The sequence below is a fragment of the Saimiri boliviensis genome, chromosome 6 (genome assembly GCF_048565385.1).
Source record: "Saimiri boliviensis isolate mSaiBol1 chromosome 6, mSaiBol1.pri, whole genome shotgun sequence".
NCBI classification, from domain to species: domain Eukaryota; kingdom Metazoa; phylum Chordata; class Mammalia; order Primates; family Cebidae; genus Saimiri; species Saimiri boliviensis.
This window is the reverse complement of record NC_133454.1, coordinates 79,135,486-79,155,901: the sequence shown is the minus strand read 5'-3', so window position 1 is coordinate 79,155,901 and position 20,416 is coordinate 79,135,486. Positions and strand designations below refer to the sequence as shown.

The 20,416-nt window shown below is 43.8% G+C and overlaps 2 protein-coding genes across 8 annotated transcripts in view; both read right to left on the bottom strand.

The window, feature by feature from the left end:
- The window catches only part of ZNF143 (zinc finger protein 143), an 88,298-nt gene extending 85,879 nt beyond the window's left edge, over positions 1–2,419 (bottom strand). For 5 of the 7 annotated variants that reach the window (XM_039471120.2, XM_074401077.1, XM_074401076.1 and 2 more), the window contains exon 1: positions 2,313–2,419. The gene's annotated coding sequence lies outside the window, so the exon portion shown is untranslated. The remainder of the gene's footprint in view (positions 1–2,312) is intronic. The other 2 variants (XM_074401074.1, XM_074401073.1) reach the window with 2 other exon arrangements.
- A 10,172-nt stretch (positions 2,420–12,591) lies between these two features.
- Positions 12,592–20,416, bottom strand: part of IPO7 (importin 7) — a 67,374-nt gene continuing 59,549 nt past the window's right edge. The window contains exons 24-25 of the mRNA XM_039470903.2: positions 17,748–17,864; positions 12,592–16,171 (exon numbers count right to left, since the gene is read on the bottom strand). Of these exons, the coding sequence (XP_039326837.1) occupies positions 16,074–16,171; positions 17,748–17,864 (215 nt within the window). The 3' untranslated portion in view covers positions 12,592–16,073. The remainder of the gene's footprint in view (positions 16,172–17,747; positions 17,865–20,416) is intronic.

The following is a 20,416-nucleotide window of genomic DNA, read 5'->3' as shown; positions in this document are numbered from 1 at the left end:
GCGGTGGCTCAAGCCTGTAATCCCAGCACTTTGGGAAGCCGAGGCGGGTGGATCACGAGGTCGAGAGATCGAGACCATCCTGGTCAACAAGGTGAAACCCCGTCTCTACTAAAAATACAAAAAGTTAGCTGGGCATGGTGGTGCGTGCCTGTAATCCCAGCTACTCAGGAGGCTGAGGCAGGAGAATTGCCTGAGCCCAGGAGGCGGAGGTTGCGGTGAGCCGAGGTCGCGCCATTGCACTCCAGCCTGGGTAACAAGATCGAAACTCCGTCTCAAAAAAAAAAAAAAAAAAAAAACACAAAAAACTAGCTGGGCATGGTGGTGCATGCCTGTAATCCCAGCTACTCAGGAGGCTGAGGCAGGAGAATTGCCTGAGCCCAGGAGGCGGAGGTTGTGGTGAGCCGAGATCGCGCCATTGCACTCCAGTCTGGGTAACAAGAGCGAAACTCCGTCTCAAAAAAAAATAATAATAATAATTGTAGTGATGTTTGCACAACTCTGAAGATATTAAAATTCAATTTTTCTTTTCTTTTTTTTTTTTTTTTGAGACCAAGTTTCACTTTTGCTACCCAGACTGGAGTGCAATGGCACAATCTCGGCTCTCTGCAACCTCCACCTCCCTGGTTCAAGTGATTCTCCTGCCTCAGCTTCCTGAGTAGCTGAAGTTACAGATCCACACCACCACACCTGGCTAATTTTCGTATTTTTAGTAGAGACCAGGCTTCACCATGTTGGCCAGGCTGGTCTCAAACTCCTGACTTCGTGTGATCCACCCACTTCAGCCTCCCAAAGTGCCGGGGTTACAGGAGTGAGCCACCTCGTCTGGCCTAAAATTCAACTAATTATACACTTTTTTTTAGACAGGTCTCTTTCTGTCACCCAGACCGGAGTGCTGTAGCACAATCATGGCTCACTGTAGCCTGGAACTCCTGGGCTCAAGTGATCCTCTCACCTCTGCATCCAAGAACCTGGAACTACAGGCACATGCTGATTTCACTTTTAAAAAAATTTTTTTTTTGTAGAAACTGGGGAGGGCCGTCTCCCTAGGTTGCTCAAACCAAATTAGACATTTTAAATGGGTGAACTGTAAGATATGTGAATTACATTTTAAAAAAATAAACGGGGGTATCCGCAAAGGAAAAAAAAAGGCACTCAAAATATCTGTAGACAGCTGACTGATAACAGAATTCCCAAATAGTGGACACTAGTAATTAAGGAAAAAAAAAAAAAAAAAAAGATTTCCAAACAGTCAAAATTAGCTATGCATCTTACGGGTGCTTTTGGATGATCTCCTTATCAGGCATTTTCTTATTAAACGTAAACTTGGCTCTACAAACTCAGCAAGAAAAAACACTAAATACTGTTTTAGTCAACTACAGCAAAACACAAGTATTTTCTAGTAAGATTCAGGACAAAACTGACCGACCACAACGTCGAACCTACAATTTCTCCCCACATTCCCACTTGATTACACCAGCTGATTTAGACACTTTCAAAGCAAAGGCTGGAGCTGATTTTAAACAAATAATGGGCAATGGTATTCTTTCGTCTTTTTAACTTCGTTATTATGTGGGGGGAAAAAATGTCAAAAAGCAAAAGGGGAAGGAATAAAAACTGGTTCACGTTCCACAGTGTTTCAAAGTGACTTAAAAGGATTTGTTTACTCTTTTGGCCAAAACTGGAGAAAAGGGAGGATGATAAATTGTAAATTTCTAATATTCGATTTAGGCCTCAGTAACTTTTCTTAATTAAAGAAAGAACAAATCTGCCCACGATACGGGTGGGCGGGTAGCCCTAGGTGGGATCGGCAGACGGGGTCTTACGAGGGCCTGGGCCAGCCCAGCCGCCGGCGCCCCCGCTGCGGCCTGGTGCTGCCCGTGGGCCCGGCGTCCCAGGCGGCGGAACTCTGCCTCGGCGGCGCCTGGGGACTCGCTTCGCACGGAGATCAGGCCGAAAAACGCGGCCAGGTTCCCGAGGGCTCCACCCTCCCCTCCTTCACTCCCTCCCCTTGGCGGTCCCCAGAGGGAAACAGGCGGGGCGCATCGTCCAGAGACAAGTTGGTTGGTGGGGGGGGTTGAGTCCTCAGCGAGAAACGCTCCGCCGCCCAGAGTGGCGGCCGTGGGTTATTAATAAACTCCGCTTCTGCCCAGGCGCCGCTACCGCGGCCGGCCCGTAAAATCGGCAAGGCCTGCAGCGAACGCTAAGCAATGGGAGCCAGAGCCCGGGCCCAAGCGGGCCCGCGCCGCCGCGCTGAGGGCGGCGGCCTGGCGGAGAATAATGCACACTGGGTAAAAACACATTTATATACGAACCTCCGAGAAAATTTTCCAACAATTCCTTCGTCCGACCACCATGCACCAGGACAGGAAACAGCCGTCCGGCCCCCAGGCCCCGCAACCCGCATAGTCTGTCTGAGGCCCGCCCCCAGCTTCCATTGGGCTGTAATTACATCACTCAAGGAAGGCTTCCGGCTTTCCATTGGCCCAAATTTCGTCAACGTGAAAGAAAACCGCCCTAGCGGCGTCCCCTCATCTGACGTAAGCCAAGCCTGGCTTTACAGCCCGCCCCTGAGTGGCTCGCGCGAAGGGCAGAATCAAAGCTCCTGTGTTTGACTGGTTGACAAAACTGCTCATCCCAGACAGACACCGCCTCACTGACAAATGAGTTATACCGATTCTGGGGCCCCAGCGGGAGGCGCCATTTTGTAGCTAGGGAGGGAGGCTGGTCCTTGAGATTACCCGGGAGGGAGAAGGGGTGACGGGCGCCATCTTCCCCACAGGGGCGAGGAGGTGGCCTTGATTCTCCTGATGGGCTTGCTGGAGTTCGTTCTGCAGACCAGAAGGCCTTTGCGTAGCGATTGTTGAATGCTGAATAGCAGCCCTTTGGGAGGGAAGTCGAAGGGAGGAATAGGACAGGATGAGAGACTTGACCTCTCCCTGGAGGCTCTGAGTGCCGGCCGAGGCCCTTGGTCTTGGGCTAGGGCTCTGCATTCCCGAGAGCTGCTGTATGTTGGTGATTGGCTTCCAAGCCTGCCTGAGCTTCTCCAGTCGCCGGGGCGTCGCCATGCGGTGGGAGGGTGAGCCTTCCTCTCCTGCTGAAACTCCAGCGGCTTGGCATCCGGCCGGGGGTCTTGGATTCCGCTGGGAGACACCACGGATGCTTTGCTTTGACGTAGTTTCGGTTCACAATTCGAAGCCGTCAGAAATGGTGTCGCTATGGTGTTTTGTGTGTTCTTGTGTCGCGAACTAAAGGAAGGTCAAAAGGGTGGGAAAAGCATTCGGTCTGGTTCCCTAAAGTTAGTAAGAATGGATACAAATTAGTTGTGGCCGTTGTGGTAATCCTTGTAGCCCTCAACCCAGCCCTTTGGATACACTACTCAGTTCCGAAGGTACTCAGTATGAATTTGCTTTGGCCACTAGGCCGAGTAAAGATGACGTAGGGTGTATTAGACTCACATCTTAAGTCGGCCAGGCCAGGGGTAGAAATGAGTTACCAAGAGAATGAGGGGCTACCCCATTATGACAGATTTGGATCCTGCTTAGAAAAACAAGGAGAGAGCTGAATGATGTTCAACTTAATGGCTTGCATTTCATACAGTTATCAAATGGACGGGGATAAATAAAAAAGATGTTAAAGATAGTAGCCCTCTAAGCGTGGATACTAAATGTTTTGATACACAATTAAATCTACCTTGAGGTACGGACCTTAACCAACGGATAGTTGAATAACAGGTGCCTAGACGCCATTCGAAAGAAAATAGGACTTTAAGCTTTGAACACGTGTTAATGAAGAAATGAAGTTTCAATCAGTCCAGATTACTTTTTAAGCTCTTAAAAATGTCACACATAAAAAAATGGATTAATTACTTTTATTATTATTGTTGTTTGTTTGTTTTTTTGAGACGGAGTTTCCCTTTTGTTGCCCAGTCTGGAATGCAGTGGCTGATCTGGGCTCATCACAACCTCCGCCTCCCGGGTTCAAGCGATTCTACTGCCTCAGTCTCCAGAGTAGCTGGGATTACAGGCATGCGCCATCACACCTGGCTAATTTTGTATTTTTAGTAGAGACGGGGTTTCTCCATGTTGATCAGGCTGGTCTCGAACTCCTGATCTCAGGTGATCCTCCCGCCTCGGCCTCCCAAAGTGCTGGGATTACCGGCGTGAGCCACCGCTGACTGGCCTTTTTTTTTTTTTTTTTCTTGAGATGGGATTTTGCTCTTTGTTGCCCACACTGGAGTGCACTAGCCTGATCTAAGTCCACTGCCACTTCCGCCGCCCGGGTTCAAGCGATTCTCCTGTCTCACCCTCCCAAGTAGCTGGGATTACAGCCATGCACCACCACGCCCGGCTAATTTTTATATTTTTAGTAGAGAGAGGGTTTCATCATATTGGTCAAGCTGGTCCACCCGCCTCAGCCTCCCAAAGTGATGGGATTACAGGCGTCAGCCACCACGCCCAACAGAGGTTACTTTTAACTGTAGGATTTTGCCCAGTTAAATCAGCCTCCTACCCAACGGTTACGTTTTCTGTTACAGAGAAGTAGAGAGCTCAACTGAAAAAACAAAACGGTTTTAATTTATACTTTCTGTTCCTTCCACATGTATCTATATTTTGTAATCAGAAGGGCTTTTTTTTTTGAGACTAAGTTTCACTCTGTTGCCCAGGCTGGTGATTGCAATGGCGCAATTTTGGCTCATCGCAACTTCCGCCTCCCGGGCTCAGGCGATTCTCTTGCTTCAGCCTCCCCGGTAGCTGGAATTATAGGCATGTGTCACCAGGCCTGGTTAATTTTATGTTTTTAGAAGAGATGAGGTTTCTCCATGTGGGTCAGAGTGGTCTCCTAACCTCAGGTGATACACCCTCCTCGGTTTCCCAAAGTACTGGGATTACTACGGTGGGTGCCCGCGTCTAATCCCTTTTTTTGTTTGATTGTTTGTTTTATAAAGACGGGGTTTCACCTCGTTGGTCAGGCTGGTCTTTAACTCCCGACCTCAGCTGATCCGCCCACCTTGGCCTCCAAAGTGCTTGGATTACAGGCGTGAGCCACCGCACCCGGCCAGTAAAACTGTTCTTTAAGTTGTGTTAAATGGATAACATTCCATTTAAATTGTTAGAGAACTTGAACCCAACAAATTTGAGATTTTTTTTTTTTTTTTTTTTTTGAGACGGAGTTTCGCCCTTCTTACCCAGGCTGGAGTGCCATGGCGCGATCTCGGCTCACCGCAACCTCCGCCTCCTGGGTTCAGGCAATTCTCCTGCCTCAGCCTCCTGAGTAGCTGGGATTACAGGCACGTGCCACCATGCCCAGCTAATTTTTTGCACTTTTAGTAGAGACGGGGTTTCACCATGTTGACCAGGATGGTCTCGATCTCTCGACCTCGTGATCCACCCGCCTCGGCCTCCCAAAGTGCTGGGATTACAGGCTTGAGCCACCGCGCCCGGCCAAATTTGAGATTTTTAAGAAACCTGTGAAAAAAATTTTTTTGAGATACTTATCATAAAATTCACCATTTTATACACTTGAGTAGTTTCTAGTATGTCCACAAAGTTGTGCATATACTACCACTATCTAATCCAAAATATTTTATCAACCCTGTAAGAAACTTCCTTCTTCCCACCCCACCCCCCACCCCCCACCAGCTCCTGGCAACCATGAATCTAACTTTCTGCCCTTGCCTATTCTGAGCATTACATATTAATGGAACCTTTTTTTTTTTTTCTTTTTCTTTTTGAGACAGAGTTTCACTCTTGTTACCCAGGCTGGAGTGCAGTGGTGCGATCTTGGCTCACCACAACCTCCGCCTCCTGGGTTCAGGCAATTCTCCTGCCTCGCCTCCTGAGTAGCTGGGATTACAGGCACGCACCACCATGCCCAGCTAATTTTTGTATTTTTAGTGGAGACAGGGTTTCACCTTGTTGACCAGAATGGTCTCGATCCCTTGACCTCATGATCCACCCGCCTCGGCCTCCCAAAGTGCTGGGATTACAGTTGTGAGCCACAGCACCTGGTTTAATGGAACGTTTTTTGTCTGACTTCATTTAGCACAATGTTTTCAAACCTCATCCAGGTTGTAGACTGTGAACAGTACTTCATTCCTTTTTATTGTCAAATATTTATTGTGTAGATACCCGATTTGCTTATCAATTGATAGACATTTGGGTTGTTTCAACCTTTTGGCTATTATCAATAATACTACTATGAACATTTGTGTGCAAGTTTTTCTGTGGACATGTGTTTCATTTCTTTTGGTATATATACCTAGGAGTGGAATTGCTGGGTTATGTCTACATACAACAGTATTTTCAACCTTTTGAGAAACTGCCAAACTTCCACAACCAATAAGCATCTTATATTCCATCAGCAATGTATGAAGGTTTCAATTTCTCTATATTCTTTTTTTTTTTTTTTTTTGAGACGGAGTTTCGCTCTTGTTACCCAGGCTGGAGTGCAGTGGCGCGATCTCGGCTCACCGCAACCTCCGCCTTCTGGGCTCAGGCAATTCTCCTGTCTCGGCCTCCTGAGTAGCTGGGATTACAGGCACGCGCCACCATGCCCAGCTAATTTTTTGTATTTTTAGTAGAGACGGGGTTTCACTATGTTGACCAGGATGGTCTCGATCTCTTGACCTCGTGATCCACCCGCCTCGGCCTCCCAAAGTGCTGGGATTACAGGCTTGAGCCACCGCGCCGGGCCAATTTCTCTATATTCTTACCAGTACTTCCAGTTGTCCATCTTTTCTTTTTTCTTTTTTTTTTTTTTTTTAAGACAGAGTTTCACTCTGTTGCCAGGCTGGAGTGCAATGGCGTGATTTTGGCTAACTGCAACCTCCGCCTCCCAGGTTCAAGGGATTCTCCTGCCTCCGCCTCCCAAGTAGCTGGAACTACAAGCATTCACCACCATGCCCTGCTGATTTTTTATTTTCAGTAGAGATGGGTTTTCACCATGTTGGCCAGGATGGTCTCAATCTCCTGACCTTGTGATCTACCCGCCTTGGCCTCCCAAAGTGCTGGGATTACAGGCGTGATTCACCACACCTGGCCAGTCTTCACTTTATTCAAAGTGTCTTGGGTGCAGTAGCTCACACTGTAATCCCAGCACTTTGGGAGGTCAAGGTGGATGTATCACCTGAAGTCAAGAGTTGACTGTCCAGGTCAACATGTTTTAACCCTGTCTATGAAAAATACAAAAAAAATTGGCCAGGTGTGGTTCACTCCTGTAATCTCAACACTTCAGGAGGCTGAAATGGGTGGATTCACCTAAGTCAGGAGTTTGAGACCAGTCTGGTCAACATGGCAAAACCCCATCTCTACTTAAAATATAAAAATTAGCCAAGCATGGTAGTGGGCACCTGTAATCCCAGCTGTTCATGAGGCTGAGGCAGGAGAATCACTTGAACTTGGGAGGCGGAGGTTGCAGTGAGCTGAGATCACGTCATTGCACTCTAGCCTAGGTGACAGAGTGAAACTCTGTCTCAAAAAAAGAAAAATTAGCCGGACATGGCAGTGGGCACCTATAGTTCCAGCTACTCAGGAGGCTGAGGCAGGAGAATCGCTTGAACCCAGGAAGCAGAGGCTGCAGCTAGTGAACTGAGATTGCGCCACTATATTTTGTATTTTAGCCTGAGAGGCAGAGTGAAAGTCCATCTCAAAAAAAAAGTGTCCTTTGAAGCACAAAATTTTTAACTTTCATGAAGTCCAATTTGATTTTTTCTTTCATTGCTTGTATTTTGATGTTGTATTAAGAACCCAGTCTCGGCCGGGCACGGTGGCTCAAGCCTGTAATCCCAGCACTTTGGGAGGCCGAGGCGGGTGGATCACAAGGTCGAGAGATCGAGACCATCCTGGTCAACATGGTGAAACCCCGTCTCTACTAAAAATACAAAAAACTAGCTGGGCGTGGTGGCACGTGCCCGTAATCCCAGCTACTTAGGAAGCTGAGGCAGGAGAATTGCCTGAGCCCAGGAGGCGGAGGTTGCGGTGAGCCGAGATCGCGCCATTGCACTCCAGCCTGGGTAACAAGAGCGAAAATCCGTCTCAAAAAAAAAAAAAAAAAAAAAAAAAAGAACCCAGTCTCTCATTCAAAGTCATGAAGATATATGCCTGTTTGTTTTGAGACAAGCATCTCACTCTCACCCAGGCTGGAGTGCAGTGGTATGATTACAGTTCACTGCAGCCTCAACCTCCTTTGGCTCAGGTAATCCTCCCACCTCAGCCTCCTGAGTAGCTGGGATTACAGTTGTGGGCCACCATGCCTGGCTAATTTTTGTATTTTTTTGTAGAGACAGGGTTTCTCCATGTGCCCAGGCTGGCCACAAACTCCATGCTGAAGGGATCTGCCCACTTAATTAAGTGCTGGGATTATAGGCATGAGCCACCATGCTCAGCCCTATTCCTGTTTTTTCCTAATCTGATAGTTTGAGGTTTTACATTTAGACCTTTAATCTATTTTAGTTGATTTTATGTATGATGTGAGGTAAGAGACCACCTTCATGCTTTTGGATGTAGATATCCAGCTGTCTCGGAGCCATTCGTTGGAGATTATTCTTTTTTTTTTTTTGAGACGGAGTTTCGCTCTTGTTACCCAGGCTGGAGTGCAATGGCGCAATCTCGGCTCACCGCAACCTCCGCCTCCTGGGCTCAGGCAATTCTCCTGCCTCAGCCTCCTGAGTAGCTGGGATTACAGGCATGCACCACCACGCCCAGCTAGTTTTTTTGTATTTTTTTTTTTAGTAGAGACGGGGTTTCACCATGTTGACCAGGATGGTCTCGATCTTTCGACCTCGTGATCCACCCGCCTCGGCCTCCCAAAGTGCTGGGATTACAGGCTTGAGCCACCGCGCCCGGCCTTTTTTTTTTTTTTTGAGACAGAGTTTCACTCTTGTCACCCAGGCTGGAGTGCAATGGCGCGATCTCGGCTCACCACAACCTCCGCCTCCTGGGTTCAGGCAATTCTCCTGCCTCAGCCTCCTGAGTAGCTGGGATTACAGGCACGCGCCACCATGCCCAGCTAATTTTTTTGCATTTTTAGTAGAAACGGGGTTTCACCATGTTGACCAGGATGGTCTCGATCTGTTGACCTCGTGATCCACCCGCCTCGGCCTCCCAAAGTGCTGGGATTACAGGCTTGAGCCACCACGCCCGGCTTTTTTTTTTTTTTTTTAATTTATTGAGACAGAGTCTTGCTCTGTCACCCAGGCTGTAATGCAGTGGCACAGTCTGGGCTCACTGCAACCTCCACCTTCCAGTTTCAAGTGATTCTCCTGCCTCAGCTTCCTGAGTAGCTGGGATTACAGGTGCGTGCCACTAAACCCAGCTAATTTTTGTATTTTTAGTAGAGATGGGGTTTCACCATGTTGGTCAGGCTGGTCTCAAACTCCTGACCTCATGATCCACCCGCCTTGGCCTCCCAAAGTGCTGGGTTTATAGGTGTCAGCCACTTCGCCTGGCAATTTCATTTTCAATTCATTTGTTTCTACTATATAGAAGTACCACCATTTTTTTTTTTTTTTTTTTTTTTTTTTTTTTGAAATGGAGTTTTGCTCTTTCACCTAGGCTGGAGTGAAGTGTAATCTTGGCTAACTGCAACTCCTGGCCCCAGGTTCAAGTGATTCTCTTGCCTCAACCTCCCAAGTAACTGGGATTATAGGTGCCCACCACCACACCTGGCTAATTTTTGTATTTTTAGTAGAGATGGAATTTTACCATGTTGCCCAGGCTTGTCTCAAGCTCCTGACCTCAGGTAATCCACCCGCCTTGGCCTCCAAAAGTGTTGGAATTACATGCATGAGCCATCGTGCCCGACCAGTACCACTAATTTTTATATATTGATCTTGTGTCCTGCAACCTTCAAGTTACTGGTATGTGTATTTTTTTGGGGGACGGAGTCTGGCTCTGCTGCTCAGGCTGTAGTGCAGTGGTGTGATCTCAGGTCACTGCAACCTCTGCCTCTGCCTCAGTTCCTGGGGTTACAGGCGCCCACCATCACACCCAGCTAAATTTTTTTTTTTTTTTTTTTTTTTTTTTTGACAGAGTCTCATTCTGTTGCCCAAGTTGGAATGCAATGGCGTGATCTCAGCCCACTGCAACCTCCACCTCCCAGGTTCAATCAATTCTCCTGCCTCAGCCTCCCAAGTCGCTAGGACTACAGGTGTGTGCTACCACACCCGACTAATTTTTTGTATTTTGAATAGAGACAGGTTTCACCGTGTTAGCCAGGATGATCTTGATCTCCTGACCTCGTTATCCCCCAACTTCAACCTCCCAAAGTGCTAGGATTACGGGTGTGAGCCACCTCACCTGGCCTGTGTGTGTATATCCCTTTTGGCTTTCTAGATGTAAGGTCATGTTATTGGTGAATGTAGTTTTATTTTCCTTTCCAATCTGCATGCCTTTTATTTCTTCTTTCCTAATTTCCCTAGCTAGAACTTCCTGTACAATGTTGATTAGAAGTGGAAGAAGGGAGCATCCTAGTTTGATCTTTGGGGGAACATTTTGTCTTTTACTACCAAATCTATTAGCTTTATGGTTTTGTTTATAGCGTTTTAACAGGTCGAGGAAGTTCCTTTTTCTACTTTCTTGGGTTTGTTAAAAAAAAAAAAAAAAGATTCAGGCTGGGCATGGTGGCTCATGCCTATAGTCCCAGCATTTTGGGAAGCCAAGGCTGGTGGATTGCCTGAGGTCAGGAGGTCAAGACCAGCCTGGCCAACATGGCGAAACGCTGTTTCTACCAAAAAAAAAAAAAAAAAACAAAAATTACCTGGGCACAGTGGCAGGCACCTGTAATCCCAGCTACTAGGGAGGCTGAGGCAGGAGAATCGCTTGAACCTAGGAGGGGAAGGTTGCATTGAGCTGAGATTGTGCCACTGTACTCCAGCCTGGGAGACAGAGCAAGACTCCGTCCAAAAAAAAAAAAAAAAAAAAAAAAGATTCAAAAAGAAACCTTTAAAGGCTCTGGGCTCTGGTAGTTAGCTTTTAATTATAGAGCTGAAATATTGTATGTAATTGACAAATCCCAATTAATATATGAAAGCAGATTTTTTTTTTTTTTTTCCCCTGAGACGGAGTCTCACTCTGTCACCCAGGCTGGAGTGCAGTGGCACGATCTGGGCTCACTGCAACCTCTGTCTCCCAGGTTTCAAACACTTCTGCCTCAGCCTTCCAAGTAGCTAGAATTACAGGCACATGCCACCAGGCCAGGTAATTTTTGTATTTTTAGTAGAGGTGGGGTTTGACCATGTTGGCCAGACTGTTCTCTTAACTGCTAGCCTCAGGCAATCCACCCATCTTGGCCTCCCCTCCCAAAGTGCTGTGATTACAGGCATGAGCCATGGTGCCTGGCCCAGAATTTCTAAATACATAAAGGTGAATTCTTTTTTTTTTTTTTTTTTTAAAGACGGGGTTTCACCATATTGATCAGGCTAGTCTCAAACTCCTGACCTCAGGTGATCCACCCGCCTCAGCCTCCTAAAGTGCTGGGATTACGGACACAGGTGAATTCTTACCTGTGCTTTAAAAAAACCTGGAGCGATCTCATGATAGTAAGTCTTATGAGATAAAAAATAAAACCTGGAGCGAGGATGGCTACCTCTCTTTCACACACACATGCAAATACTTAAGATGTTTATTCCTCCTAGGTGCTAAAATCAAAGATTTTGCCTAGCTCCCCCTTTTCAGAACCACATTGTCCAGCTTCTTTTGATAGGCATGGTCATAAAAATATATTTTGACCCTTTATTTAAGAGGCAACAATGAGTACAGCTTGCTGTATTGGTCTCTAAATGAAAGGTTTGCATCTGTCCTCATTGCTTGTTTTATTCAGTCGTAATACTACAAATTTATTTCTTCTGTTTTTTTTTTTTTTTTTTTTTTTGAGACGGAGTTTTGCTCTAGTAACCCAGGCTGGAGTGCAATGGCGCGATCTCGGCTCACCGCAACCTCCACCTCCTGGGTTCAGGCAATTCTCCTGCCTCGGCCTCCTGAGTAGCTGGGATTACAGGCACACGCCACCATGCCCTGCTAATTTTTTGTATTTTTAGTAGAGACGGGGTTTCACTATGTTGACCGGGATGGTCTCGATCCCTTGACCTTGTGATCCACCCGCCTCGGCCTCCCAAAGTGCTGGGATTACAGGCTTGAGCCACTGCACCCGGCTCTCTTCTGTTTTATTCAGTGGTAATACTACATAAAAATTCATTAAGTGGTAGTACTACATACAAAGGATGAGGTGCTACAGCAGTACTGGATCACTTTAGTTAGCTCAGTTAGAGCCTGGGTCTAGAATAACTTTGGAGAAGCATATTGCTTCTGCTAATGCTAGTTTTTGGATTGCCAGGTCAACTTAAAATGTAACTGTTTATGTTAAGGAATCTGTTCTCCTAGCCTGCTCTAACTTGGAGGTCTGATTTAGGTAACTTCCCCACTTGAGACATGATCATACTATCTCCAAGAGCACTTTCCATGTAACTTTTGTTTACCATGAGCCAAAGTATGAAGTGGCTATTATAAGAATGGCCAACTCACCAAGGATAAAAGCTGGAATTCAGTAGGCACTGATAAATACCAAAATTTAAATTACAAAGAACAAAACTGACAGTTTTATAACTGATGTTTTGAATTTGTCATTTATTTTACAGAGACTACCTATTACACTTAAGACATCGTGTTAGATCTTTGCCAAAGACATGGTTTGGTCATATTAATGTAATTCTTAATTCACTTTTCTTTATGCTTGCTTCAGGGGCTAAATCTGGGACTGAACAGCAGCATATGGCCCAAAGGCTGTGATTTTGCTACTCATGCTCTATATTCTAGGCTCTTCCAGAGTTGAGTATAGCAGTCACTATCTTAATACAGTGTGTCACCATTTTATTTCCTGCAGAGAAACAGATTAACTTCCTTTATTTAATACTGATAAATAGAAAGGCTTTTTGAAAAAGCAAAAAAAAAAAAAGATATGTTTATGAAAAAGTGATTATGCTAATATCTGCCATTAACAAAGAAAATACTGAAATCTACACAAAATCAGATGTACCATAAATTTTTAAAAAATTATAGGGTAATAAAACTACAGGAAAAGCTGTGGGAAAATAGGCCGGATACAGTGGCTCATGCCTGTAATCTCAGCACTTTGGGAGGTCAAGGCAGGCGGATAACCTGAGGTCCGGGTTTGAGACCAGCCTAATGTACATGGAGAAACCCCACCTAGTCTAAAAAATTAACCGGGTGTAGTGGCACATGCCTGCTACTAGTAATCCCAGCTACTCAGGAGGCTGAGGCAGGAGAATTGCTTGAATCTGGGAACTGGAGGTTTCGGTGAGCCTGGGCAAAAACGGTGAAACTCCATCTTTAAAAAAAAAAAAAGTCGCTATGCAGCTAATTACAAGAGAATACTGTAAATACATTCAAAACGTTTTCCAGGCCGGGCGCGGTGGCTCAAGCCTGTAATCCCAGCACTTTGGGAGGCCGAGGCGGGTGGATCACGAGGTCGAGAGATCGAGACCATCCTGGTCAACATGGTGAAACCCCGTCTCTACTAAAAATACAAAAAATTAGCTGGGCATGGTGGCGCGTGCCTGTAATCCCAGCTACTCAGGAGGCTGAGGCAGGAGAATTGCCTGAACCCAGGAGGCGGAGGTTGCGGTGAGGCGAGATCGCGCCATTGCACTCCAGCCTGGGTAACAAGAGCGAAACTCCGTCTCGAGAAAAAAAAAAAAAAAAAAAAAAAACCCGTTTTCCAAAAATCCTGCAGTTTCATCTAGAAACTGATACATGTTAAGATTCATGATCTATAGCAATGTTATATAATGTTAAAAAAATCATGCAAGCTAAGGTACATATTTGATGCATTAGAAACTATCATTTGAACACTATTTAAATAGTTTAAGGTCTAACTCAAAGTTAAGTAAGGTATGTAAATCGAGATTAGTTTGGATTATATGACACAGGAGACAATAAAAATGTTCTCAAAGACAATGTATTTTCTTGAAACAAAACCTTAGCAAACAAAAATTTTCATACTGTACATGGGAATAACTAAAACCTTTATTAGATATGATTTTTCATTAACAATAATGTGAAAATTAGAATTATGAATTCAAAAAGCAGTGAAGTCTGAAAATTTAAAAAGTAGACTAGGTATAAGGGGACAAAAGGTAAAGGAAGACGAGAATGTTTCTTTAATATTCATTATCTCCCCTCTGTACACAATGTTGCATATATACAACTACTTCATTTTTATTGACTTTATATAATAGTGAGATCCCCTTAAGCAACCTAGGGTATACAGCCGGTATCCAACTTTCAGGGGGTGGGATGGGGGAGAGTAGAAACACACTTGATTAACAGTTTTCACCCACACATTTTAGATAATTTTTTTCTTTTTTTGCCAAGATTTTAGTAGTAAATTCATAAATATAGGAAGTACTTTCACTCCTTCAGTGTTAAAATAGAAAACCAAACAGTGCCCACAATAGTGGCTTAATTATTGGTATACAAGAAAAACTTAACACCAATGGGTTTTCTTAATTATGCATTTTAAATATCAGTATGGCATTTGTTTTTACAGTTATAAATTTTCTCATCTGTTTTAGACAACAGCTTGTAATAGTTTTGGATCCATTAGATGTTGCTTTTCAATTTGAAACATTTTGTGTATACATGAATATAAAAAAATAACCCAATGCATGACTCATCTGACAAATGTTTAAGATCAATAAAGGCTTATTTTTCAACATGCAGTTAGGAAGAGAGGGAAGCAAGCCAACCTCTCTACACTGTCTTTTTACTGGCTTGTTTTTCCAGTGGTATCAATAGTGGTTTTTGGAGGGAACCATGTGTCTTCTGCCTACCTAGTTAAGATCAGATACCACAATCAACAAGAGGGGTAGAAGAGATGGGGAAGCGGGAGTGGGTAAGTGTTAAATATCAATTTTTTTGAAGTGTGCATTTTGTACTCTTTCTAGGTACAGTATTAAAAATAGGCCAGTGAGGAAAAAATTGTTATAATTAGGAAAAAACTGCAATCAAATCAAGACATAATAGCCGAATTAAGCTCTTTTAATAGATTGCATATATAGATGTTTAGCCATACTCTTAGATCAACTCTTTAAGAGTAGAACTTTATATCCAATTTACATGCTCTAGATACCACCTTTCTTATTTTTTACAGTAAGGTCTGGTATTCAAATACCCACTGGTACACTGACAGCTTTAAGAAAAACAGGACACAGAGGGAGTTGTCATTTTTAGCAGCAATGAAATACCACTAACCCCTTTTTACATACCGAATTCAAGTCACTATCAGAGGTGAGTGCACCACAAAGTCACCAGGTACAAAATTGCTAGTTCATTTTTAAATTAATAACTTGAAATTACCCTTGCCCCCCACCCTATTACATCTTTTTATAAACAGCAAACATTTTGCTATTTTATACATAGGCTAGCAGGCTTGTTTCAATATGAAAGTGCTAATTCATTTACAGATTTTTATAATCAGTTATGTAGTGCTACAATAAATGTCCAATAATCTACATAGGAACAATGATGAATGAAAAATGAAGAATTGAATAAGGCTATCAGATTACCTTATCTTATTTACATATAAAGAATAGATACCCAATGGTGAGGAAGAGACAGAAATTGGACAAATACTCATAGGTGTAAAAATTACATCAACCTTTGAGCTTTATACTGTAAATGAGACATTTTAAATAGTCCTGTAGCCCATGCCTATTTTTTCCTCAGAAAAAGAAAAGCTGCCTTCATGACCTCCCCTCTTGTTTCAGATTTCCACAGTGTCACTTTGAAGCTTCAGAGTCAGGATCTTACTTTCTTCAAAAAATAAAGAAAATACGCCCCCTAAGGTACTTCCCATCCCCTCCCACCCACAAAATCCCGCTGGTTTCTTTTCCAGTGCCAGGTTGCATGATCAGGTCCCATCTCCTGGGGTTGTTGGCTTTTTCTGTCCATCTATTGATCATTAGTTTAGAATAGATAACATGAACCAGTTCTGGAACCACTACTAGGAGGAACACAAGCTCTTCACTACAATCACACAGCCAGAAAGAAAGAGATAACTCAATTCATCCCTGGTGCTGGGCCTCCAAAATTGAATGAACTTGGCACAACTGGAGCACTGAATTTGTATCCTCCATGCTTCTCAATCATTTTGGATTCTAGAAAACAAATCGAATTTTAGTAGGGCATTCAATCATCTACTGACTTGGGGAGATACTGATAAAACATTCAATCATCTACTGACTTGGGGAGATACTGATAAGCCAATAGCTTAACCATCATTAGTGGCCAGGAAGTTCCAAAGTCCATGTTTTCTCCAATGTATAGGGGCAAGGGAGCATTCATTATGTAGAGAATATAATCTCTTTTACTGTATGCTGTAGACTTCTTAGCCAATTTTCCCTTCCCCATGTTAAGAAGAAAATATTTTAAAACCCCATTTTGAGTCAAAAACACCAGTAAGGGCTATCTCTATAAGGAAGAAAATCAAATAAATCAAATGCAGGCAAATCCAAAATATAAAATACTTCAGAATGCTATGCCTTGTTTATAAAGGTGACCCTTCTTTGACTATGACTATAAAGCTAGTTTGGCTAATGGTATAGACAATTGGCCGGGCACACAGTGGCTCATACCTATAATCCCAGCACTTTCGGAGGCTGAAGCGGGCAGATCTCCTGAGCTCAGGAGTTCGAGACCAGCCTGGCCAACATATTGAAACCCTGTCTGTACTAAAAATATAAAAACTAGTTGGGTGTGGTGGTGCGCATGTGTAATCATAGCTACTTAGGAAGCTGAGGCAGGAGAATCACTTGAAACCAGGAGATGGAAGTGGCAGTAAGCTGAGACTATGCCACTGCATTCCAGCCTGGGTGACAAAGCAAGAGTTTGTCTCAAAAAATAAATAAATAAAATGATCTTTAAAAATTTGTTAAAAAATAAGGTCTATAGATAACTGTTGTGCATTAACAGTGGTGTATAACCTAAAATGTACTTTAAACAAGATTTCACATTTTTAATAGCTATTTCTACTATCTAACCATCCCCATGAGCTAAAGTTATTACATGCTGAAAGTAGTCTTTAACTATACTTTTTCTTTTTTGAGACAGAGTTTTACTCTTGTCACCCAGGCTGGAGTACAATGGCTCGACCTCGGCTTACTGCAATCTCTGCCTCCCAGGTTCAAGGATTTGCTTGTTCTGGCCTCTCAAGTAGCTGGGATTATAAGCACCACTACCACGACTGGCTGGTTAATTTAGTTTTTTCGTTTTAGTTTTCTTGGAGATGGAGTCTTGTTCTGTCGCCGAGGCTGGAGTACAGTGGTGCGATCTCAACTCACTGCAGCCTCAGCCTCCTGAGTAGCTGGGACTAAAGGCATGTGCACCATGCCCAGCTAATTTTTTGCATTTTAGTAGAGATGGGGTTTCACCACGTTGCCGAAGCTGGTGTTGAATTCCCGAGCTCAGGCAATCTGCCCACCTTGGCCTCCCAAAGTACTGGGATTATAGGCATGAGCTACCATGCCTGGCCCAACTATACCTAAAAATAAGCAAACTGTAGCCAAAGCCAAAATTAAGTTCTCTTTTATTAAATCTCTCAGATTAGTTAATTCCTATCACCTGCAACAACTATACCTTTTATATCATCTTAAATGATATAAAATTTAAAACCTGTAAAATTTTAAAAGGTATAAAAGTCATTAATTAAATAGAAGTTATGTTTAATTAACATACCATGGGCTGCTCTTCTTTGATCAGCCAGAGTTGCTATGTCTTGTAACTGTTTTCTTTGTTCTTCATTAAGACCGTGAGTCAGAGCCTGATACCACACAGGATTACGATTTTGAATAGCTATCAAAAAACAAAAACAAGGGGAAAACAATATGAATAAGAGAAGCTTGGTAGCTCCTTTCTATTCCATTCCTACTACTCCATCCCAACCCAACACTGAAATTCCCATCTATTTTATAGTTTCCCAATAACTGTTAAAATTAGTTTATTTATGAAACAACATATTCAGGAATAAAAATTAATTACAGCTTATCTTTATACCTCCAAACATGCTAATCATTCTTACGATCCATCTCTCTAGCAAATAAGGATTCAGAGCCTAACTGGTTCTTACATAGTAAGTAACAAACTAGAGAGACTTCAGGAATAAAGCTAACCCAGCAATCTTAAAAAGACTCAGAGCTAAAGCAACTTGAAAATGATCAAGGCTACTTTGGTTAGAATTCTCAAATCACTAAATTTAAAAAGAAAAATGGGAAGCATTAAGCAGGCCAGACAAGGTGGCTCATACCTGTAATCCCAGCACTTTGAGAGGCTGAGGCAGGCAGATCACTTGAGGCCAGGACTTCGAGACCAGCCTGGCCAACATGGCGCAACCTCATCTCTACTAAAAATGCCAAAATTAGCCGGGCATGGTGGCAAACACCCATAATCCCAGCTACTCAGAACGCTGAGGTACAAGAATCCCTTGAACCTGGGAGACAAAGGTTGAAATGAGCCGAGATAGTGCCACTGTACTCCAGTCTGGGCTATGGAGTGAGACTCAGTATTTTTTTTTTTTAAGACACAGTTTCCCTCTTGTTGCCCAGGCTGGAGTGCAATGGCATGATCTTGGCTCACTGCAACCTCCGCTTCCTAGGTTCAAGCGATTCTCCTGCTTCAGCCTCCTGAGTGGCTGGGATTACAGGCATGTGCCACCATGCCTGCCTAATTTTGTATTTTTTTTTTTTTTTTTTTTGAGACGGAGTTTCGCTCTTGTTACCCAGGCTGGAGTGCAATGGCACGATCTCGGCTTACCGCAACCTCCGCCTCCTGGGCTCAGGCAATTCTCCTGCCTCAGCCTCCTAAGTAGCTGGGATTACAGGCACGCGCCACCACGCCCAGCTAGTTTTTTGTATTTTTAGTAGAGACGGGGTTTCACCATGTTGACCAGGCTGGTCTCGATCTCTCGACCTCGTGATCCACCCGTATCGGCCTCCCAAAGCGCTGGGATTACAGGCTTGAGCCACCGCGCCCGGCCCCGTATTTTTTTTTTTTTTTAGTAGAGAAGGAGTTTCTTCATATTGGTCAGGCTGGGCTGAAACTCCCAACCTCACGTGATCTGCCTGCCTTGGCCTCCTAAAGTGCTGGGATTACAGGCACAAGCCACCGTGCCTGGCAAGACTCGGCCTTAAATAAATAAATAAGCATTAGGTAGATGCAGGAAAAGGGAAAATGGTACAAAATAAATGCCGAGTTTTTCTAGTCTTGCTTATTCAAATACTTTTCTTCAACATATCTATTGTCTTTCCATAGAAAGGCAGCTTTGCAATACTCAGGGTAAAATTAAAATGGTCACACATTTTTATATTGTAGCCTAAATAAAGGTCAAACCCAATCTGTGGGCAACAGGGAACAAATTTTCCCCAAATGGCACAAAATCAGTTTGTTAAAATCTCGCAATCTAACAAAAACATGCACTAGGTAAGTTGACGTGACATATAAGTAAAAGGGTCTTAAGTCTGACCATGACCATACATACATAAGTACCTATACACATATGTATGCGTGCAAGTGGCAGATTATTCTCTGTAATAAAGGGTTTCCCCATGAGAAATTTCTCCAGAGTATGCCAAGAAGGTAAACTGATTTCCTCATGTAGTAGTGCCAGGTGTATTTTGGTGGGAGAAAACCTGACCTTCAGTCACATGATTTTCTATTTCTCCTTTATTACAACTATACGTGAGCCCTGTGTTAGAAACCATCCTTTAGGAACTGACATGCGGTGTTTGTCTACAAAGTACAAGGGACAGACAAAGCACGTTAGGCACCTCAGTCAGTTCTTGCTGCCATGTAGCTCAGAAACCATCACTTTGTGCTTCTGCAACCTTGCATCAAAACTGCCTCATCGTGGGCTTAGAAGACAAACCCAGTCGGGTGCGGTGGCTCATGCCTATAATCCCAGCACTTTGGGAGACTAAGGCAAGTGGATCATGAGGTCAAGAGATCAAGACCATCCTGGCCAACATGGTGAAACCCCATCTCTACTAAAAATACAAAAATTAGGTGGGTGTGGTGGTACACGCCTATAGTCCCAGCTACTCGGGAGGCTGAGGCAGAAAGAATCACTTGAACCCAGGACGCAGAGGTTGCAGTGAGCCGAGATCACATCTCTGCACTCTAGCCTGTCAACAGAGTGAGACTGTCTCAAAAAAAAAAAAAAAAAAGATTCAAACCCTTGGTTATCAGAGAATGTATTCTAACAAAGAATATATTTTTCAGTTCCCAATGCATAGGAAATTATATGTATATAACAATAACTAACCCTGAGAGGAAAGGATCTTTTAAATATAGTGGCAATTTAATTTCTTTTTTTTTTTTTTTTTTTGAGACGGAGTTTCGCTCTTGTTGCC